Here is a 24,688-nt window from a genome sequence, read left to right on the forward strand (position 1 = left end):
AAGACGGCAGTGTTCCTGGATCATGTTCAGATATGGCTTCTTCTTTGCACGATAGTGCTTTACCTTGCATTTTTGAATGGCTTGGCAAACTGTGTTCACAGACAGTGATGTTTGGACGTATTCCTGAGCCCATGCAGCGATATCCATCACAGAATCATGTCTGATCTTAAAGGGGTTGTAAAGGTTCATTTTTTATTTTCTAAATAGGTTCCTTTAAGCTAGTGCATTGTTGGTTCACTTACCTTTTCCTTCAATTTCCCTTCTAAATGTTTTTTTTCTTTGTCTGAATTTCTCACTTCCTGGTTCTCCTCAGTAAGCTTTCCACCATCATCCATGTGGGTTAGTCAGCCAGAACAGCTTACTGAACGGCTTTACGGAGGAGAAACAGGAAGTGAGAAATTCAGACAAAGAAAAAAAACATTTAGAAGGTAAATGGAAGGAAAAGGTAAGTGAACCAACAATGCACTTGCTTAAAAGGAACCTATTTAGAAAATAAAAAGTTAACCTTTACAACCCCTTTAACCACTAGCCTACGGCCCGCCATCATATGACGACGGGACAAGGCATCTTTCGTTCTGAGCGGACATCATATGACGTCTTCGCCTTCCCAAGGCACAAGGGTGCGCGCGCGGGCCTGCTGCGTCATTGGGGACCGATGCGTGTGCCCGACGGCTGCGATGACCGCAGGGCACGCGCGGTTGCCCAGTAACTGAGCAGGACCGTGGATCTGTGTGTATAAACACACAGATCCACGTCCTGTCAGGGAGAGGAGACCGATGGTGTGTCCCTTGTACATAGAGACACAGATCGGTCACTTCCCCAATCAGTCCCCTACAGTTAGAATCACTCCCTACGGAACATATTTAACCCCTTGATCGACCCCTAGTGTAAACCCTGCCAGTCACATTTATACAGTAATCAATGCATTGTATAAATGTGAATGCCCCCAAAAATGTGTCAAAAGTGTCCAATGTGTCCGCCGCAATATCGCAGTCTCGATAAAAAATAAAAAAAAACACAGATCCCCACCATTACTAGTAAAAATAATAATAATAAAAATGCTATAAATCTATCCCCTATTTTATAGCCACTATAACTTTTGCGCAAACCAATCAATATACGGGGCGGCACAGTGGTGTAGTGGGTAGCACTCTAGCCTAGCAGTAAAAAGGGTCGCTGGTTTGAATCTCGACACTACCTGCCTGGAGTTTGCATGTTCTCCCTGTGCCTGCGTGGGTTTCCTCCGGGCACTCCGGTTTCCTCCCACACTCCAAAGACATGCTGATAGGTTAATTGGCTTCTGTCTAAAATTGGCCCTAGTATATGAATGAGTTAGGGACCTTAGATTGTGAGCTCCTTGAGGGTAGGGACCGATGTGAATGTACAATATATATGTAAAGCGTAAATTGACGTAAATTGCGTAAATTGACAGCGCTATATAAGTACCTAAATAAGTACCTAAATAATAATAATAATAATATACGCTCATTGCAATTTTTTTTACCAAAAATATGTAGAAGAATACATATCGGCCCCAACTGAGTAAAAAATGTGTTTTAAAAAAATAAATAGATAATTGGATATTTATTATAGCAAAGAGTAAAAAAGATTGTGTTTTTTCAAACGTGTCCCTCTTCTTTTGTTTGTAGCGCAAGAAATAAAAACCGCAGAGGTGATCAAATACCACCAAAAGAAAGCTCTATTTGAGGGGAAACAAATTGCAATTGTCCCCATTGCAAGCTGCTTGCTGTGGGGGCACTCGACAGGAGGAGGATCCAAATCCACTGCACGGGGCAGGTAAATATAACATGTTTGTTATTTTATATTTTTTTTAAACAAGACTTTACAATCGCTTTAATTTCTGCTCTTTTCCTTCTCCCTAATTTTTAGAAGCTAGTGCCATCACTTTCATTATCTGGCACTGCTTAGTGCTCCTGACAGCCACCAAAGAGCTCTTTTAAATAATGTCTGACAGCTGTGGGAGGATGGGCTTACTCATGCCCTCCAAGCAGCAAGGCATTGAGCACTATGCATTGGGAGGTTGGCAGGGTGTGACTTTTTTATATAATTTTTGGATGAAGAGGAATGCTTTCATAGCAACTATGGGAGTTGTAGGGCATTCAAAAGATATTGGAAGCGACGGCAGTGGCCGGTGCGGTCTTGGCGTTCTCACACGCCGAGGAGGCCACCTGTGTAACCCGCCCTTGGCGGATAGGTGACTCCTGACAGGTGCTGGCACTGGGGGGGATCCCAGCATCACATGGTTAATTTGGTTAACACATGGTTAACTAAGGAGGAGGGCGTATTCCCTCACATTGGCCACAATCAGGATATAAATTGTCCAGCCCTTCATCACTCTCCCAGAGGACTTTGCTTGCCTCCAGGGTAAGTGTGGAACTTACTACCTCCACCGCTTTATTTATACTATGTTCCATGCAAATAACCTCTTCTATCATTTATCCCTTTCTATCAATCATAGAAGGGGACCTTGCTACTATTCTTTTGAATATCCGAGTCCTCCCTTCCCTGGAAACTTGGTCTTCATTGGAAATCTTCCACATACCCCAAGGACTTACCAGTGCCTTGTGACAATCTAGGTAACACTTCTTTACTACTCCCTTCACTGGTCCCCTTACTACTTTCCTGCCTTTCCCGCTTTCCCCTCCTCAGCCTGTTCCCCGCTGCACCTTTCTCCCTTTTTCCCCCTCCCCCCCACCTCCTCCAAATGTATTTTTTTTCTTCTCCTCATTGCACTACTTCTTCCTTTTTTCCTTCATCTATCTTTTCCCTCACTCCCACTTCCTTTCACTTTTTTCTTCCATCACATCATTCACTCACCTTTTCTTTGTTCCTTTCCAATACATTGTTTTGCACCGATCACTTTCACTGCTCTCCCCACTTTTTTCTTCCCTCCCCTCACTTTTTCCATTTCCCCCCTCAATTTTTAATTTTCCTTTCACCTCAGTCACGCTTATGCCTCCTCCCACCCATTTCACTCCTATTTCACTTTGTTTTCCACACACTTCTCATTCCTTTGTTCCCCTCCCCACCACGTTCATTCCCTTCCCCCCACCCCTTCCTACCTACTCATTTCATTCTCTTTTTGCATTCCATTTTGTTTTTTTCCCTCTTTCCTTTTCTATCCTCCCTTTTTACCAGGCCTATTTTCATTGCCATTTACATTCAGCACACACCATTCCTTCACACTTTCCCCTTTCTCTTCGCGTCCCTTTTTCCCTTCCTCCCCCTTTCTCTTTGCGTCCCTTTTTTTCCTTCCTCCTCTCCATCTCCAATTTTTTCCCCCCACTCTTTCCCCTCCACTGCCCCCCTTTCTTTCACACTCACCTTTTGTCCCCCATCTCACATTTCTCTTTCACTTCAGTGTCCTTCCCATTTAATTTCCTCCCTGTTCGTCCAGCCACTCCCTCACTCTTTTCATTCCCATCTCACCACCTCCCAGTGTTCTATTTGTAACCTTCCCAATTGGTAACTTCTTTATTAAATCTATCGAACCAAATTATACTTTTACACTAATCTTAGAAATTGATGTCTGGGTTGGCAATTTTTGGCATGCCAGGTATTCAACTATTCCATAGGCATGTCCTTTGCTTGTATACATACATTGCAATAAACCCTAATTAAATACTGTATTTTAACTATCCCACTGTAGGCCACCAACTCCCTCCATGTGATCCCTCTCCCCCCATGCCTACCACCTTGTTGGGCATCGCCCTAGATCAGGTGACCCCTTGTAGAGTCACACTTGATTACCCAGCACATGGGACGCCCACACTGGAGCCACCTGGGATGGAACGTTCTCCGGGGAACCAGCTGGACCTCCTTAGTTGTGACCATGAAGCCTCACCTGGACTGTATTCGTATTCTTCTACTTGGTAATGATTGATTTTAATTAATCTTTTCTATACTATTTATATATTGCATTCCACTTTTTCCTCTCTACCCCTCCCCTTTTTTCTTTTCCTATAAAAAGTGCCTCTACATAGATGGGGCTTAGGGCAGGGTGGGTGACCAAGTGATATGAATACGTAATACCATTAAATAATCTCTTGTAACTTCCCTTTCAGTTACAACAAAAAACCTCTGAAGAAGACCATTATGGTCGAAACGCGTTAGGTTTTTTTATACATTCGATGTTCACTGTATACAGCTGTATAATCTGTTGTATGCTGTTAACTATATGAAAACACATTGCTTTTGCTATGTCCTTTGTCTATACCGCTACTCATGTCCTATTTATACTCCCCATTTCTTTTGGTGTATGTGACATTCCCTTCATAAACCTTTTTACATATTGCATCCAACCCTTTATTTGAGCTGCCTAAAAACCCCATTGGGGGAAAAATGTCTGTTGGCAGTGACATGTAAACCCTCACACATTGGGGGGCATTTACTAAAGGCAAATCCACTTTGCACTACAAGTGCATTGAAATTGTACTTTCAAGTGCAGTCGCTGTAGATCTGAGGGGGACATGCAAGGAAAAAAAAACAGCATTATAGCTTGCACATGATTGGATGATAAAATCAGCAGGGCTTCCCCTCTGATCTACAGCGACTGCACTTCCAAGTGCACTTGTAGTGCAAAGTGGGTTTGCCTTTCGTAAATAACCCCCATTATGTACCTGCTTTGCTAATTAAAGGAATCTTCTATAGATGGATCAAAATTCGGCTTATTCAATGGGGACCAGCCAAAATAATTTGGGGTACATCTGCTGATCAGTGAATTATAACAGCAAAGAGCTCAGTCTCAGTAGGGGGATTTTTTATCTTTATCTACCCCACTGGCCAATTGAAAAAAATGAATAATTTATGGCCAGCCTTAATCTGAGAACAGGTACAATTTTAAGACCGCATTGAAGGAAAAAAAAAAAGGAACATATAAAAAAATAAGCACTTACTGAAACTTCCACTTCATCAGATTTACCAACTCAGACCCTGTGGTCACCATTAACAGACCTGCACAAAGAATATATCATAGTGAAGCACTTACCTACAACACAGCCCCAGCAGCCCTTTGATTTGATAAAGGCAAGTGAGTCTGTCCGGTCCAGTCAGATGCTTTACAAACAGGGAGTTGTGTTTTATTATATTCTTACATATCCATATCTATAACACAAAAATACAAACTGATTAATACTCGGAGGCTCTTTGCCATACTAAAGGAAAACTCCATTCAAAATGAATAATTTAATTTTGGGCAAGGGATCAATGCTGGGGGACATTTAAAAAACTACGTCACACAGTAATGATTGCAGTGAAATATTGGGGTTGATTTTCTAATGCCGCGTACACACGGACGTTTTTTGTGATGAAATAAAACTATGTTTTTAAAACGACCAAAAAAAAATTCAAACATGCTTCAAATTTTTATGTCGTTTTTCAAAATGTCGTTTTTTGTGTAAAAAAAAAAAAATTATCGTGTGTGGGCTAAAACGACGTTTTAAACCCGCGCATGCTCAGAAGCAAGTTATGAGACGGGAGCTTGAATGGAACAGAGTGCCGTCGTACGTGTTGTACGTAACCGCATTTTGCTAGAGCATTTTCAGAAAACGATGGCGTGTGGGCAACGGCGTTTTTTATGATGAAGTTAGAAAAACGTCGTTTTATTTCATCACAAAAAATGACCGTGTGTACGCGGCATAAGAGTGGAGTGAAATCTAGGGGGGAGGGGGTGCAGATACCTGTCCAAGACAGGTATCTGCACCCACTTCTGGACAGACTCCCGTGGGAGTCACACCACTTCACGTTAACACCCCCCCCGCGCTGTTTCCTGGGAAACACACTGTTCCCAGGAGAGAGCGGGGACCAGTGAGGACGGCCGCGCCGCTCACGCATGCGCAGTAGCGAAACGGGCAGTGAAGCTGCAACGCTTCACTTCCCGATTCCCTCACCAAGGATGTCGGTGGTGGCAGCCGAGAGACGAGCGATTGCTCGGCCTCGGCTGCCAACATCGTGAGCGCACTGGACAGGTAAGTGTCCATTTTTTAATAGTCAGCTGCTGCAGTATTTGTAGCTGCTGCCTTTAAAAAAAAAAATTCAGGTGGACCTCCACTTTAACGTAACAAGCTGAAGTTAGAAGCTGATTGGTGTCTATGCAGAGCTGCACCAGATTTTGCACTCTCCAGTTTTAGTAAATCAAGCCCATTGTTTAACAGATTTACTACAAGATTATAGCGGGATTTATAAATTCCTCCCTAGGCCGCTCTAAAGTAGCACCGAAACATAATAAAAACTGACCCTGACCGACCACCTCTTAACTGCATGCTTTGTTTACAGTGAAAATACAACTCATATGAAGATGTTGCAGACCTGTGCAAATTTTACAGTTGGCTGCCCAGGGTTACAGGCACAGGAATCACAAATACACAGAAAAACACACGGCATAGACTGCTCAGTAATAGACAGCCTTAAAGCGGTTGTATACCCGCAATTTTTTTTTTATTTTTTTACACCTGTAAGGCAAAAGCCATAATGAGCTAGTATGCACCGCATACTAGCTCATTATGAAATACTTACCTTAAAACGTGGTGTAGAGAACTTACCTGGTCCACGCCGAGCGAGATGTCATCTTGCCTCGGCGTGTCTTCCGGGTATCGCCGCTCCAGCGCTGTGATTGGCTGGAGCGGCGATGTCGTCACTCCCGCACATGCGTGCAGGAGATTTCATTCCAGGAAGGTCCGGCAGGTGCCGGCCCTTTAGCTGAGGATCCCCACTGCGCATGCGCCGCTACAATAAGAGGCGCATTGCGAGGGGGAATATCTCCTAAACCGTACAGGTTTAGGAGATATTCTTTATACCTACAGGTAAGCCTTATTATAGGCTTACCTGTAGATAAAAGTGGTAGTAAAGACTTTACTACCACTTTAAGCCAGATACACATTAAGGCCCATGGGTAAGACTGCGTTTATAAGCATTTTTTAATAATAATAATAATCGCTTGAGTGAGTCTGCTGGAGCTGTTGACATCACTCCCAAGATGGCAGCACCCAGTAGAAGTCTCAGGGATTTTGGATGGCTACACAAGAGAGGCTTTTAGGCCCTTTCACATTACCAGTCCTATAGGGTCCGTCGGTCAGTTTTTCAGGTGGACGTGATCGGACCCATCCATTGCTCTCTATGGAGCAGTGGATGTCAATGAACATGTGTCCGTTGACACCTGCCAACATCCGATCTGATAAAACAGACAGATGTGGATCCATTCCCCATCCATCTGGTGGATCAAATGACAGTCGGCTGGAAACAGATAGGCAGTCCGTTTCCATTTGACAGCCCATTGAGGACAGCGGGTAGTGTCCTTGTCCGCTCTGCATCAGTGAAGTGGACACGGACCTGTCATACACCTGCTCAGTGGGGATCAGCGGAGAGATCCCCTGCTATACGGGCAGATCCGCATACGGACTCTGGCAGTGTAAAAGGGGCCTTACATTTAACCACTTGGGATCCGCCTGCCGTCAATTGACGGCTACAGTGCGGATCCCAATCTCCAAACTGCCGTCAATTGACGTCCGCCCCTTAGGGCGGTCCCCGCGCGCGCTCCAGAGCGCGCTGCGGGGAAAATCTGTGTTGCCCGTGTCCCTCAGACACAGCCAATTACAGATCGCCGCGAACGGCCAATCAGAGTGGCCGTTCGCGATGCGATCTGTGCGGCCAATGAGAGATGATCTCATATGTAAACATATGAGATCATCTCTTATTGCCGTTTTACACAGAGGCAGCGGTGCTGTCTCTGGAGAGGAGACCGATCTGTGTCTCTTGTACATAGAGACACAGATCGGTCACCCCCCCCCCCCCACACAGTTAGAACACTATATAGGACACACATTTAACCCCTTCCTCACCCCCTAGTGTTAACCCCTTCAATGCCAGTCACATTTATACTGTAATTAGTGCATATTTATAGCACTGATCGCAGTATAAATGTGAATGGCGCCAAAAATGTGTCCGATGTGTCCGCCATAACGTCGCAGTCCCATTAAAAATCGCAGATCGCCGCCATTTCTAGTAAAAAAAAATAATAAAAAATAATAATTCTGTCCCCTATTTTGTAAGCGCTATAACTTTTGCGCAAACCATTGCGATTTTTTTTTTTTTTTTTTTTTTACCAAAAATATGTAGAAGAATACGTATCGGCCTAAACTGAGAAAAAAAAATGTTTTTTTTTTTTAAATTGGGATATTTATTATAGCAAGAAGTAAAAAATATTGTATTTTTTTCAAAATTGTCTCACTTTTTTGTTTATAGCGCAAAAAATAAAAAACGCACAGGCGATCAAATACCACCAAAAGAAAGCTCTACTTGTGGGGAAAAAAGGACGTCAATTTTGTTTGGGAGCCACGTCGCACGACCGCGCAATTGTTAGTTAAAGCGATGCAGTGCCGAAAGCTGAAATTTCACCTGGGCAGGAGGGGGGTATATGTGCCCAGTAAGCAAGTGGTTAAATAACAAACGGGAAAATGTTAAATGCTGTCTAAAAGAATGATCTGGCAGCAGGGTCTCTTTAACCCCTTTTACTGACTAAAATGTTTAAGTCGACAAAATGAACACTGGGATACACCCCTTCTTCACCGTCCCAAAGATGCTGCTTGCAGGACATTTTTTAAAGCTATTTTTTTTTTTTTTTTTTTTTTTTTTTTACCAAAAATATGTATAAGAATACAAATTGGCCTAAATTTAGGAAGAATTTTTTTACCTTTTTTTTGGATATGTATTATAGCAAAAAGTTAAAAATATATATAATTTTTTTTCAAAATTGCCACTCTTTTTTTGCTTATAGCGCAAAAAATAAAAAACCACAGAGGTGATCAAAGTCCGAGCAATTGTCAGTGAACCGCTTCAGCCCCAGACCATTTTGTCGGTCAAAGACCAGGCCACTTTTTGCGATTCGGTACTGCATCGCTTTAACTGACAATTGCGCGGTCGTGCGACTTTGCGCCCAAACAAAATTTACTTCCTTTTTTTTCCCCACAAGACCTTTTTGGTGGTATTTGATCACCTCTGCGATTTTAATTTTTTGCACTATAAACAAAAAAAAAAAAAAAAAAGGAGCGACAATTTTGGAAAAAAAAATCTGTATTTTTTACTTTTTGCTGTAATAAATATCCCCCAAAAATATATAAAAAAAAAAATTTTTCAACAGTTTAGGCCAATATATATTCTTCTACATATTTTTGTTAAAAAAAAAAAAAATATTGCAATAAGCGTTTGATTGCTTTGCGCAAAAGTTATACCATCTACAAGATAGGGGACCATTTTATGGCATTTTTATTAATATATATTTTTTTTAAACTAGTTATGGTGGCGATCAGCAATTTTTAATCTGGACTGCGACATTACGACGGACACATCGGACACTTTTGACACCATTTTGTGACCACTGTCATTTTTACTGAGATCAGTGCTATAAAAATGCACTGATTACTGTAAAAATTACACTGGCAGTGAAGGGGTTAACCACCAGGTGGTGCTGCAGGGATTAAGTTCTCCCTATGAAGTGATTTTAATGTTAGGGGCATGGCTACACGTGACACGCCACTGATGACTGTTCCCGATCACGGGGAACAGTCATTAGTGACACTAGGCAGAATAAAGGAATGCCTTGTTTACAAAGGCTTTCCCCTGTTCTGCTCTTGCCGACCGCAATCATGGGACACCTGGGAACATTGAGTTCTCGGGACCCGCGGCGGCAGATTCAAAGGGACGTGCCTGCCCGTGCCATTCTGTCGACGTAAATAGTCATGCGGCGATCAGCAAGTGGTTAAAGCGACGCAGTGCCACATCACAAACATGTTATACTTACCTCCACTGTGCAGCTCATTTGGACAGAGTGTCCTCGAACCCGGTCTTCTGGGGTCCCTTGGCGGCTGTCTCGGCTCCTCCTCGCAAAAGCTTTCCACCTTAATGCGAGCGAGCATGGTGGAAAGCTTTTGCGAGCGCGCTCCCATGATACAGCGGCGGCCATAGCCGCCGACTGTATCACTCAGCCCGCCCCCCGGTGCGCCGCATCATCCGCTGTGATTGACAGCAGTGCCAGCCAATGGCTGCGCTGCTATCAATCCGTCCAGTCTAGCCAATCAACAGCCAGGCTGGGAACCGAAGAGGATCACGTGGACGCGCGAGGGACTTTCGAGGGGTCAGGTAAGAAAAACTGGGGTTCGGGGGGGGGGGGGGGGGCGATACCGTCGGATGTTTTTTCACCTTAATGCATAGGATGCATTAAGGGGAAAAAACATTTACCTTTACAACCCCGTTAAGTTATATTAGTCCAATAACCATTTTTCCCCACAAACAGTTTTTTCAGATTGCTAGTAAAGATTTACTCTTACCAAACGCTTTGAATCTTCATTCTGTCTGTAAAAGAAGAGCAGCTTCCGCACCAGAAGTGTCAAGGTGTGTCCATCTACAGAGCTTCCACTGGAAGATGCCGAGTTAACACAGTAATCAAACTCACTTCTTTGGATAGAGTACTTTACAGGGAGAACAAAAAAAAAAAAAAGAGAGCACTTTAATACAATTCAGAGACGTAGCATGTATCCAAGAAAGACTTCATATACTACCGCAAAGGTTTGTAATTTGAAATACATATATGGCTAATTTTATACATTTTTTTTCTGCACTTACACTAGGTGTTATTAAACATGTTTCAAGACCCACTTCAGGGTTGCGGTTACATTTACTAATACCATGGGGTTCCCCCTGCACTGCATGGGTTAAAGCACTTTCTAGGCTGGGAGGAAAGGAATAGGTACAAATACTGACCCCTTATTCCTCGCTCTCAGTTGTATAATGACCAGCAGTCCTGCATTGTATGTAAGGAGGTGGAGGGCCTGCCCACATTCTGAGGTTGTACAACTACTTAGGAGAGCATCAGCTGCTGGGAGTGAGGAATAATCCAAGTAGATGTACTTATTCCTTTCCCCCCTAGCAAAATAAGCATTGGACCCATGCAGTGAGAGGAAGACCCCACTGCAGGAGTAAATTTAACAGCAGCCTGGATTTGGACTTTATTGATATTTAATCCAATACTAAAATGTAAATCTGTCTCCATACTACTTTTTTAGATCAAGGCACACATCTAAAAAGAAGACTGCCAACACTCACTTTTCCCGGTGCACCAATGCCAAGAAACTTTCATGGAAAGTCCACAGGAAAAGCGACACTTCCAGCAGTGTCGATCCTCTGGGTCCTCTCCAGACTACTTGCTCTTCGCTCCAACCTCCAAAACACTAATGCCGCGTACACGCGGTCATTTTTTGTGATGAAATAAAACGACGTTTTAAAAAACGTCATTTAAAATGACCGTGTGTGGGGAAAACTTTGTTTTATGTCTTCTGAAAAACGAAAAAATAAAAAAATTCGAACATGCTTAAATTTTTATCTCGTTTTTCAAAACGTCGTTTTTTGTGTCATAAAAAATGATTGTGTGTGGGCTAAAAGGACGTTTAAAACAACGTTTTTAAACCCGCGCATGCTCAAAAGCAAGTTATGACGCGAGATTAAATGGAACAGAGTGCCGCCGTAAGTGCTGAACGTAACCACGCTTTGCTAGAGCATTTTGAAAAAACGATGGTGTGTAGGCAACGTCGTTTTTTAAAATGAAGTTTGAAAAACGTCGTTTTTTTTTTCATGAGACAAAAAAACGACCGTGTGTACGCGGCATAAGGGCTTGTTCACACCATGCATGCATGGGAACTGATGGGAAAACTGCACAGATTTCCATGCAGAGACATCAGTTTTTATGTGTGTCAGTTATGTGCCCTGTTCACACCAATGTTGACGTCATGTCAGTTTTTTTTTCCTGTGCAGAAAATTGCATACATGTTGTAGATTTCTGTGCAAAAAAAAAATCCACACGTGATACCAATGTTGTGGTGTGAACATGGCACATAGACAACACAAAAAGCGGTGTGGGGGACCCAAATGATAAACATTTGGGTTTCCGTGGACTTCTGGTTTCCCTGCAGACTTCTTAAAAATGGAACTTCCGCTTTTCGTAATCCCCCCCCCCCCCCTCCGGTGTCTCATTTGGCACCTTTCAGTTATACTTCCAGGCATAGATGGCCGAGCCACCCGCAGCTATCTACGCCATGTTTGGCACCCCCCACCCCCCCCCCGTTGTCTTCTGGGAGACACACAGGTCCCAGAAGACAGCAGGAACCTGTAGGATCGCACATGCGCAGTAGGGAACCAGGCTGTGAAGCCGCAAGGCTTCACTTCCTGATTCCCTTACCGAAGATGGCAGTGCCTCCACCCGAGAGCCGGATCGGCTTTGGATGCCGACATCGCGGGCGCCCGAGACAGATAAGTGTCCATATTATAAATGTCAGCAGCTGCAGACTTAAAAAAAAAAAAATCAGAGCAATATCTGGCAGCACAGGCAACAGGAAAGGCAAGCATTTACCGTCTTTGTTTTTTTTTTTTACAGGCATTTCCCGATTTGAAACATTATGTACAAAAAAAAAAGGATTGCTTTTTACTGTAGTATGTAAAAAGTGTTTGTTCACCCTAAAAAAAAAAAAAAAAAATCAGCAGCTACAAATACTGTAGCTGATGACTTAATAATAGGACTGCCTGTCTAGGGGTTCAGTGTTGTCCTCACCCAAGCCAGGCTTCCACAGCCGTCTTTGGGTCCAGGCGTCAGCATGTTTACTTTGAGAAGCCAGCTGTGATTGCTTGCGGCTTTCACAACTGGCATCCCGCTGCGTATTGTGAATGGTCCTGCAAATTTTGGGGACCTGTGACATGTCCCAGAAGGCGGGGGAAGGAGGTGGGGACTGGAAGTGAGAGTGGGCACCTGTCAAAACTAGGTACCTGATGCCCACCCGTAAAAAAAAAATCCAAAACTTAAAGATGGGCGGCACATGGGTGTAGTGAATAGCACTTTCGCCTAGCAGCAAAAGGGTCTCTGGTTCGAATCCCAACCACAACACTACCTGCAGGGAGTTTGCATGTTCTCCCTGTGCCTGCCTGTGTTTCCTCCGGGTACTATGGTTTACTCCCACACTCCAAAGACATGCTGGTAGGTTAATTGTCTCCTGTCTAATGTGAGTTAGGGAGTTAATTGTCTATGAATGCGAGTTAGGGACTTTAGATTGTAAGTTCCCTGAGGGTAGGGACTTATGTGAATGTACAATGTATATGTATAAGCACTGTGTAAAATTGACGGCGCTATAGAAGTACCTGAAATAAGAAATACAAATTAAAAAAAAGGAGGATGAGGAGGGAAGGAGGCAGACAAGCGGAACTTCCTCTTTTGGGTAAAGCTCTGCTTTAAAGTAGATGTAAACCCGAAAAAAATTAAAATAAATTATGTCACAATGTAGAGATGTAAGATTTCCTATCATCTGTGCCCAGTCTTGCCACACAGAGTTAATCCAGCTCTGAGCAATCCTCTTTTATTGTTCGGTGAACAGAGGGGAGACATTTGACAGGTAAGGATACATGCAGGAGGCATCTATATCCTTATAGATCAGCACTATGGCAGTAGTTTAGAAAGGATGAGAGTGGCTTTACATCCACTTTAATGTTGCTTGTAGAGTATATCATTTGAGGACTGAAGTTTGATTTTAAAACAGACCTTCTACCCTTCTTAATTCTGAAAAAGCATTTGCTGCCCATGCCCATTGCCTACGTTCGAGCCATTTGCCTTCACTTCTTGTCCTCATGACTACTGTCACCAGGACATGAGGCAAGGAAAAAAATCTAACCAGTTAGCATATGTGAGCAAAAGTCTGACAGTTCTAATCGCTCTGTATTCTCAAGTTGTGGCTGAAGTTCCACTTTACAATATGGTTGAGTTGAGCGGTATCTTAATATAGCGCAGTCTTAGGCTGCATTCACACCAGAGCGTATCGTTTTTGGTCGCGCGCATTCACATGTATTCGCGCGTTTGCATACATCGTTGTCCGACGTTTTTGAACTTCGACGTTTTTTATTTTAGCCAATAGGAAAAATGATCATCTCTTTCATCACTTTTTGCTATGTTTGTAGATTCTTTTATCTTCTGCCTAGTGAAATGTTCTATTTAACATAACAGATTAAAGCGACAAAACGCCCGTAGAAACGCTCGTTGTCGCGCTAGACGCTTGAATCGAGCGTTTCCATTACTTTCTATGGGAATACAAACGTTCTAAAACGCCCGAACCAGCCCAATTAGCGTGACAAAAAAGGGTCCGGAACTTGTTTGAGCTTCAGGCGTTTTGGAGTGGAGATGTGAACCATCTCCATAGAGAATAAATGTATTTTTTCTCCTCTAGCGTTTTGGAGCTTGAACGCTCCGGTGTGAATGCAGCCTTACCCAGAAGGGTCCCGACGCCTATGATAACATACTGGGCTAGATTCACGTAGGGGGATGCAAGTTTGTGCGGGCGTAGCGTATCCTATTTACGCTACGCCTCCGCAACTTAAACGGCAAGTGCAGTATTCACAAAGCACTTGCTCCGTAAGTTGCGGCGGCGTAGCGTAAATCTGCCGGCGTAAGCACGCCAAATTCAAATTGTCAAGAGGTGGGCGTGTTTTATGTAAATAAAACATGACCACACGTAAATGACGTTTCTCACGAACGGCGCATGCGCCGGCCATGAACGTATCCCAGTGTGCATGCTCCTAATCACGTCGCAAATAGTCAATGCTTTCGACGTGAACGTAATTTACGCAAAGCAATATTCGCGAACGACGTAAAATGTTCAAAATTCGACGCGGGAACGACGTCCATACTTAACATTGGCTATGCCTCATATAGCAGGAGTAACCTTACACCGGAAAAAGCCTTACGCAAACGATGTAAAAAAATCCGCCGGGCGCACGTACGTTTTTGAATCGGCGTATCCAGCTCATTTGCATATTCTACGCTGAAATCGACGGCAGGGCCACCTAGCGGCCAGCATAAATATGCACCCTAAGATACGACGGTGTAAGAGACTTACGCCAGTCGGATCTTAGCCTAATTTCGGCGTATCTTGCTTTCTGAATACAGAAAGAAGATACGCCGCCGCAGATTTGAATTTAGGCGGCGTATCAATAAAAACGCCAGCGTAAATTCTTTCTGAATCTAGCCCACTGTATTTATTCATGCTGCAATGACAGAACATCAGAACACAACAGGTAACATCTACAATTTCAGTTTTAATCTGACTATATCGTTAGTTTCAGAAGGAAACAAAGAAATAGAAATGTAAAAGGAAAGCAGTGCGGGGAAAAATACCATCCTTCCCATCTAATACAGTCACATTCTCCATCACAATACAAGCAGTGCTGAAGGAAATCCCATGATAAAGACATACTTGCTGTTTTCTGTCCCTGTAGCCTCTTATGAAGGATTGGATGATTATTGCATTCTTTAGCCTTCTCCTCTCTTCCTGTAACACAACAGAATAGACATTGCTGCTGTATATCAAATAAAATATGATACAATATGCACAGCTAGAATGCACACTGTATATATTTACTGTTACCACTAAAGAAGCAGAGTGATCTTGTGGACTGGCAGAGGTTTGTATATCACATGAATATGTAGCCAAAATTGCAAATCCTTTGGCAGGTAAAATGGTAGATATACAAAATGTGGATTTAATTGTTTGTCTGGAGTTCCACTTCAACCAGTAAAAATTTTGTGTTCCCAGATACAATTTCCACCTCTACTTCCTGCTCCACAGGGAAAACATATACAGGTGGGCAATACAAATATTAATGTTTATGCCAGAAACAAATGAAAAATGTAATCTTTCAGGCCCCTTTCACACCTGCGGACCGTATGTCCGCTTTTTCATCCATCCGTTTGCGGATGAAAAAGGGACATACAATAATCCCTATGAGATCGCGGATGCCAGCGGTTGAACATCTGCTGACACCCGATCTCGCCCGCCTCCGCAATGATCAGATTCTGCAGATGGAAGAAAACCCTATTTTTCCTTCCGTCTGCGGATCGGATGAACACGGACAGACGGTCCGTGTTCATCCGATCCCCCCATAGGGTAGAGCGGAGAAAAGTGTGCGGGGACCGCCCTGTCATCCGCCGGCTCAGCGGGGATCAACGGAGCGATCCCCGTTAAGCATTACTGATCCGCCCTGTGTGAAAGGGGCCTAAGGCCTCTTGCACATGATACTCCTGTTTGAGCATCTACTTTTGTAGACTTTTTTTTTGTGGGTATGTATTTGCATGTATTTACATTCATTTTCACGCAAACTTATTTTTTCAACATATTATATTAATGAAGAATGCACAGCGCTTGTTTACACGCCTGTGTGCATGGGCACATTACAATTAAGGGGCTGTATTTTAGCTCAGTAAAAATAAAATAAAAGCTGCAGTGTGCAAGAGGTCTAAAAAAGTAAGTTGGCTCCTCTAGGTTAAAGCGGACTCATCATTCAAAGACATACACATAATTAAAAGAAAAAAAAAAAACAACACACATTGTTCTGAACATAACCAAAAAACTGCTGCCCATAAAGGGGAGCTCCAGCCCCCCACTCCTCCAAACATTTTAACTCAGCATCTACAAATACGGGTTCCCTATTACGCGTGCGCGAAGCATGCTGCGCTTCTGAATGGCCTGGCGGCGTTGAAAGGAGGTTGGGGGGGTTGGGGGTTTTTATGTGAACAACTGTGAAAGATGAAGGTGTGTGTGTGTCTCCAGAATTAAAGATGTGGAACAGGCAAGCATTTTAATGCAGAAGAGACATGCATTAATTCTGCATTAAAGACACTTACCTGCCTGTCCGCCCTTGTTACGCATCTGCAACTCACTGTCACAATTCGGCAATGTGTGGCAGTGACGTCAACAACTCACTGATCCTCGTGGTCACCAAACTACTCAGTTTGAGCTAAAATGGCTCCTGCCTATGCAAAACATGTGATGGCCCGATCAGATCGCCTTTCCTTGAGGTCATGGCCAGTGTGATGGCCAGTTCGCACCACACGTAAACGCAGTGCCCTTGCAAGAGCGTGCAGGTGTCAATGAATTGTTAAAGCCACCCCAAACACATTTGCAGTACCATGCAATTTGATGCAGTGCGTTCTGAAAAAGTAGTGCCTGCACGACATTTTCTGCATTTCAGTGCAGTTTGAATTCAAATGAATGGGCTGCAGGGAAACGTACACGTTCCAGTGTGATCCTGCCCTGAGGCCAGAATAGAGACTCTCCCAGCATCGGTTCATGTACACATTTCTGAAGCAATTTGTTTCCATGAAAGGAGCTCTGAAGGCCTGTATACACCTGCAGAATCAGCAAGTGCTGGTCACTGTCAAAACATGGCCCCGGGATTAGACACTTCTCCCCTTCCAAGTCTCTACAAAGCCTCTGGGCTCCAGGATCTAATTCAGAACTTTCCAATCCTAGAGAAAACAACAAATCCAATTTTCTCCACTCAGGACAGAAACATCCTGGAACCCCTCAATCTGCATAAGTGAGAACCCTGGATGACACCATAACATTTCTCAGCCACCAAGCAATCAGATCTCCTAGATTTGGACAAATGTATTTATGATCTTATCTGTGCGGACACTAAATCCGTTTAACCATCAAATAAATAAAATGATGAAGTTCAAAATAGATCCATGTATCCCTGTAATGAAAACCTAGTATTTACGTTTGCTTGTAACCATCTTTGACCTACCTCCCTCTTTCGCCGTTCTTCCTGGGTACGATGTAGAAGTGATGCTTTCTCTTCCTGAAAGACAATAATGTTCGCTTTGATTATTATTATAATACAGGATTTATATAGCCCCAACGGTTTGTGCAGCGCTTGACAATGTTAGGACATACAGTACACTTAAATGGGTTGTAAAGGTAAATGTTTTTAGGATGCATTAAGGTGAAAAAACATCCGATGGTACCGCCCCCCCCGAACCCCTGTTTTACTTACCTCACCCCTCGAAAGTCCCGTGCGCATCCCCGTGATCCTCTTCGGTTCCCAGCCTGGTTGTTGATTGGCTAGGCTGGACAGATTGATAGCAGCGCAGCCATTGGCTGGCGCTGCTGTCAATCACATCCGATTAAGCTGCGCACCAGGGGCGCGGCCGAGTGATACAGTCGGCGGCTATGCCCGCCGCTGTATCATGGGAGCGCGCCCGCAAAAGCTTTCCACCATGCGAGGGAGCTCTCGTGAAGGTGGAAAGCTCTTGCGAGGAGTACAATTTTACTTTAGTGTTCCTTTAGGCCTCGTACACATGATCGGATATCTGATGGAATCTAATCCGATGGATTTTTTCATCGGATATCCGATGAAGCTGACTTTCATCAGTCTTGCCTACACACCATCAGTCAAAAATCCGACCATTTTAAAACGCAGTGACGTACAACACGTACGACGGCACTATAAAGGGGACGTTCAAATCCAACGGCGCCACCCCTTGGGCTGATTTTGTGTTACCGCGTGTTAGTAAAATTTTGGTGAGAGTCGATTTGCGCTCTTCAGTCTGTTACAGCGTGAAGAATGTGCAATCTCCATTACGAACGCTAGTTTTACCAGAAGGAGCGCTTCCGTCTACTAATTCAGTCTGAGCATGCGTGGATTTTTGACCGATGGACTTCCACACAGACGATCGGATTTTTCTATCCATAGGGAAAAAAATGTGTGTCCAAGTGTCCATAAATAATGTCCTTAAGTGAAAAAATCACACAAATAAATCCGGCAGGGGTGAGAGTGAAGAGGAGACGCCAGAGGAAAATCCACCACCAAGGTTTTTTCACTGGCATATTTTTATATTTTACATTGACTTTATGTGTTAATTTAATTTTTGCGCTGCACTTTTCTTCTTTCACTTGTGCTTTGAGAATTTTTTATGAATTCATTCTTAGTGCTGGCTAGCATAATATTTTTTATTGTTTATTCTTATTTGCACTTCCCAGCGCTGAATTTTTCACATTTTTATACCATAGGGAAAAAAAACATTTTCACCGATGGAAAACAAACCGATGGGGCCCACACACGATCAGTTAGTCTGATGAAAACGGTCCATCGGTCTGTTTTCATCGGACAAACCGATTGTGTGTACAGGGCTTTACAATACAGGAGGAATCAGAGGACCCTGCTCAGAGCTTGCAATCTAGGAGATTAATAAGCAGTTTTCATGATTGTTAACTAGTGAATGCTCATTGCAATTATTACATATTATCTGCATAATACCGATGAAAAACACCACCTACTCATAGGGCTAAGCCCCCGAGCGCAGGAGATAGTGTTGAATCCTGAGAATAACACACTTCCCATCCTAGGGTGGCTATTGTCACTCGTCCTCTGTATCTCTAGAGGAGCCGTATTTGTCACCCAGGCTGGAGTCTCTCTCTCCCCTTCTCTACATAACATAGGAGGTGGTGGGAATAAGCAGCTCAGTGCTATCCTATGTGTCCCTGCACATTAGGACGATTGGAAGCATATTGTAAGCTCAGCTCTGAGCCCAGTTTCACGCCGACTGCGAGAAAGAAATCGTGAGCGTTCAGCTAAACTCGTACCATTTCATTCCTGCGTGTCAGTCCCGACTTTGGGGGTCATTTCAGAGACATCCATGCGGGTTTCTGCAATGGAAATCGCACCACCAAATCGCAAAAGTAGTACAGAAACTACTTTAGAGAATCAGTACAGCGCTAAACTCTCCGAACCTTGTGTAAACTGTGTACAAAAATGCTCTATATGAGTGTTTTTTTTTCTGCCAAGGGAACTGATGTTTTTGTAAGCCCAGTGTGCATGGAGCCTGACATTGCTTAAACGTTCCCCTCATTTTACAGGAAGTGACAAGGACACTGCATTTCTCACATGACCAACAGGTATTTAAGTACAGTGCCTTGAAAAAGTATTCACATCCCTTGAAATTTTCCACATTTTCTCATGTTACAACCAAAAACTAAATATATTTTATTGGGATTTTATGTGATAGACCAACACAAAGTGGCACATAATTGTGAAGTGGAAGGAAAATGAGAAATGGCTTTCAAAATGTTTTACAAATAAATACCGTATTTATCGGGGTATTGCGCGCTCCGGCGATTAGCGTGGACCCGCATTCCTGTAAAAAAAAACATTTTAGTACTTATAGTTTTGGCGTCTTGCGTGGCATCCATCGGCGGCCTCGTCGGGTCCGTCTGCGGCTTCGGTGGTGTCCTCCTCGTCGGGTCCGGCGTCCGTCTGCGGCTTCGGTGTTGTCGTCCTCGTCGGGTCCGGCGTCCGTCTGCGGCTTCGGTGGTGTCCTCCTGGCTTCTCCCACGCTGTCTCCCCGTCGAATCGCCGCTTCCCGCGCTCAGTTTGAATGCCTGCGCCGACATATACCGTCTGCAGTACACATTCGGCCAGGCTCGGCTTCGATCGTGCTCACGCTCTGTGACGTTTATGCGTGAGCACGAGCGAAGCCGAGCCTGGCCGAATGTAGCCGAGTGTACTGCACTCGGTATATGCCGGCGCAGGCGTTCAAACTGAGCGCGGGAAGCGGCGTATATAGCGCACCCACGATTTTCCCCTTATTTTAAGGGTAAAAAAGTGTGCGGTATAAGCCGATAAATACGGTATGTGAAAAGTGTGGCGTGCATTTGTATTCAGCCTCCTTTACTCTGATACCCCTAAATAAAATCTAGTGGGACCAATTGCCTTCAGAAGTCACCTAGTTAGTAAATAGAGCCCACCTGTGTGTAATTTTATCTCAGTATAAATACAGCTGTTCTGTGAAGCCCTCAGAGGTTTCTTAGAGAACATTATTGAACAAACAGTATCATAAAGGCCAAAGAACACACCAGACAGGCCAGGTAAAAGTTGCGAGAAGTTTAAAACAGGGTTAAGTTAGAAAAAAATATCCCAAGCTTTGAACATCTCACTGAGCACTGTTCAATCCATCATCCGAAAATGGAAAGAGTATGGCACAACTGCAAACCTACCAAGACATGACCATCCACCTAAAACTGACAGGCATGGCAAGGAGAACATTAATCAGAGAAGCAGCCAGGAGGCCCATGGTAACTCTGGAGGAGCTGCAGAAAACCATTAGTTGTGCACTCTGCAAATCTGGCCTTTATGGAAGAGTGGCAAGAAGAAAGCCATTGTTGAAAGAAAGCCATAGGAAGACTCCTTTGCGACACGTCATGTGGGGGACACAGCAAACATGTTGAAGAAGGGGCTCTAATCAGATAAGACCAAAAATGAACTTTTTGGCCTAAAAGCAAAACGCTATGTGTGGCGGAAAACCAACACTGCACATCACCCTAAACACACCATCCCCACTGTGAAACATGGTGATGGCAGCTTCATGTTGTGGGGATGCTTTTCTTTAGCAGAGACAGGGACGCTGGTCAGAGTTGAAGGGAAGATGGATGGAGCCAAATACAGGGCAATCTTAAAAGAAAACCTATTAGAAACTGCAAAAGACTTGAGACTGGGGCAGAGGTTCACCTTCCAGCAGGACAACGACCCCAAACATACAGCCAGAGCTACAATGGAATTGTTTAGATCAAAGCATATTCATGTGTTAGAATGGCCCAGTCAAAGTCCAGACCTAAATCCATTTGAGGATCTGTGGCAAGACTTGAAAATTACTGTTCACAAACGCTCTCCATCCAATCTGACAGATGTTGAGCTATTTTGCAAAGAAGAATGGGAAAAAATGTCAGTTGTAATTGCAGTGAAAGGTGGCTCTACAAAGCATTGACTCAGCGGGGCTGAATACAAATGCACGCCACACTTTTCACATATTTATTTGTAAAAAATGTTGAAACCCATTTATCATTTTCCTTCCACTTCACAATTATGTGACACTTTGTGTTGGTCTATCACATAAAATCCCAATAAAATACATTTATGTTTATGGTTGTAACATGACAAAATGTAGAGAATTTCAAGGGGTATGAATACTTTTTCAAGGCACTGTATATGCTAAACATGGCATTAGCCTGAAAAATGTAAACCAATACAGCCACCATATATAAAGATAAGCTGCAGAATATTAAAATTTGTTTCAGATAGTCCTCAACGTTGACTGTTAACAGTCTAATAAATAGGAGCTAAAAAATTACCTTATTCCAAAAAATAAAACAAAGTGCCTTTCTTTGCCATCATGCGACCAAACACCCAAATGTAGGCACAAATATTTATCCTTCAGGCAAATATTTGGGCTATGGGGGAATGCCATTTTTCAGGTCGATCACAAGTGCCGTCAGGTGAACCCCCACCTGTTGCATTTCTAGTCTAGATTGCATGCTGTGTGATCACTCTCACAAAAAAAGTGCGTAGCGCCAATTGTCTTTACCTTTCTGCTTGCTCCTCCCAGTGAGACCTTCGGCCTGGTTTTGAAGTCTCCCTCAAAGCTGAACATGGCTATCATTTATCCCATCTAGAACATCTAATCAATCTGGTAGGTTACTGAAAAGATAAAGAAACAAAAGACAGGTTTTAGTATTATTATCATCATCATCAATGTACAGTACAGACCAAAAGTTTGGACACACCTTCTCATTCAAAGAGTTTTCTTTATTTTCAGGACTATGAAAATTGAAGATTCACACTGAAGGCATCAAAACTATGAATTAACACATGTGGAATTATACATAACAAAAAAGTGTGAAACAACTGAAAATATATTTCATATTCTAGGGGAGTTCCACCCAAAAAAAAGTCATTAATGTGCATGAAATAAAAAACAAAAAACAAAAAAGCATTTGGAGAAATGTTTTTTTTTTTTTACTAGGGCTGTGGAAATTAAAGATTAATTCCTCAATTAATCGTAAAAAAATTTTGATCGATCAAAATTATTTTGATCGGTACTAGTGGTGCAACGGATCATAAATGATCCGTGATCAGAACGGGTCATCATATGCGGATGGGCGCACCCCGTGAACCACTGCTGCCTCGGCCATAGGAAAGGTAGCGGCTTTGGCCTAGCTCCCAGGGTGGCGGCCATCTTGGTCCACCCGGCGGTGGCCTAGGTGGGCCTAGAGCAGCTCGCCAACGTCATCACCCGGCCTCAACTGCTCGTGTTCGGCCGGCTTCTCTGGCAAGACTAAGCAAGCGCTAATCTTCCTATACCATGGGGGAGATGTCTGTGGATATTACAGTGGGGGGAGATGTCTGTGGATATTACAGTGGGGGGAGATGTCTGTGGATATTACAGCGGGGGGGATTTGTCTGTGGATATTACAGTGGGGGAGATGTCTGTGGATATTACAGGGGGGGAGATGTCTGTGGATATTACAGTGGGGGGGAGATGTCTGTGGATATTACAGTGGGGGGAGATGTCTGTGGATATTACAGTGGGGGGAGATGTCTGTGGATATTACAGTGGGGGGAGATGTCTGTGGATATTACAGTGGGGGGAGATGTCTGTGGATATTACAGTGGGGGGAGATGTCTGTGGATATTACAGTGGGGGGAGATGTCTGTGGATATTACAGTGGGGGGAGATGTCTGTGGATATTACAGTGGGGGGAGATGTCTGTGGATATTACAGTGGGGGGAGATGTCTGTGGATATTACAGTGGGGGGAGATGTCTGTGGATATTACAGTGGGGGGAGATGTCTGTGGATATTACAGTGGGGGGAGATGTCTGTGGATATTACAGTGGGGGGAGATGTCTGTGGATATTACAGTGGGGGGAGATGTCTGTGGATATTACAGTGGGGGGAGATGTCTGTGGATATTACAGTGGGGGGAGATGTCTGTGGATATTACAGTGTGGGAGATGTCTGTGGATATTACAGTGTGGGAGATGTCTGTGGATATTACAGTGGGGGGAGATGTCTGTGGATATTACAGTGGGGGGAGATGTCTGTGGATATTACAGTGGGGGGAGATGTCTGTGGATATTACAGTGGGGGGAGATGTCTGTGGATATTACAGTGGGGGGAGATGTCTGTGGATATTACAGTGGGGGGAGATGTCTGTGGATATTACAGTGGGGGAGATGTCTGTGGATATTACAGTGGGGGAGATGTCTGTGGATATTACAGTGGGGGAGATGTCTGTGGATATTACAGTGGGGGGAGATGTCTGTGGATATTACAGTGGGGGAGATGTCTGTGGATATTACAGTGGGGGAGATGTCTGTGGATATTACAGTGGGGACTATATATGGTGGTAATCCGAAAAATGTATGTGCGTTAGAATTAATTGAAATTAGTCGATTAATCGATTAAAAAAAAACGATTAATTGAACACAAAAAATTTAATCAGTAACAGCCCTATTTTTTACTTACCTTTTTATGCCTGTTGCTATATGGTCCCTTGAAATCTGCCTCCTTCATCACCTAGGCTCCTTATGTCACTTTCCTCTGCGTCTCCACTCGCTACTGCTCCTGGGAGATGTGTGTCATCATTTCCCAGGAGTCAGTGGGCAGCGCCAAGGGCTTCTTTGCCATCATGGGCACTTCCGACGACGCCACCCATTGTGATGGCAACCTGAGTAGTTGGCGGCGCTCTGATATTGGAAGATTGCGCATTCGCAAGATCGGGGAGAGAACGGACGGTGCATGCTGGTCGCTCAGCAGCACCATATACCGGAACAGCATGCTTGTGGACTTCACATGCCCACAAGCAAAATGAAAACAACCAGAACACTGTGATCAAAGTTCTTTAAACACATGAAACCGGACATCGGGGGGGGGGGGGGGATTTAACAGGAGACGTGAGTGTTACAATGCCTATTTAAATGCTTGTGAAAGGTATTCAATAAAATAATCTAGATTCTAGTTGGAATTTTAA

At 43.8% G+C, this 24,688-nt stretch overlaps 1 protein-coding gene across 3 annotated transcripts in view; it reads right to left on the bottom strand.

Annotated features, from left to right (window-relative positions):
* Nucleotides 1-24,688, bottom strand: part of UBE3C (ubiquitin protein ligase E3C) — a 158,127-nt gene that overhangs the window by 123,203 nt on the left and 10,236 nt on the right. For all 3 annotated transcript variants that reach the window (XM_040352702.1, XM_040352699.1, XM_040352700.1), the window contains exons 2-6: nt 22,241-22,353; nt 17,629-17,682; nt 15,297-15,371; nt 10,341-10,481; nt 5,009-5,124 (exon numbers count right to left, since the gene is read on the bottom strand). In XM_040352702.1, coding sequence (XP_040208636.1) covers nt 5,009-5,124; nt 10,341-10,481; nt 15,297-15,371; nt 17,629-17,682; nt 22,241-22,315 — 461 coding nt within the window. In that variant the 5' untranslated portion in view covers nt 22,316-22,353. The remainder of the gene's footprint in view (nt 1-5,008; nt 5,125-10,340; nt 10,482-15,296; nt 15,372-17,628; nt 17,683-22,240; nt 22,354-24,688) is intronic.

This window comes from Rana temporaria, chromosome 5 (genome assembly GCF_905171775.1).
Source record: "Rana temporaria chromosome 5, aRanTem1.1, whole genome shotgun sequence".
In the NCBI taxonomy this organism is placed as follows: Eukaryota; Metazoa; Chordata; class Amphibia; order Anura; family Ranidae; genus Rana; species Rana temporaria.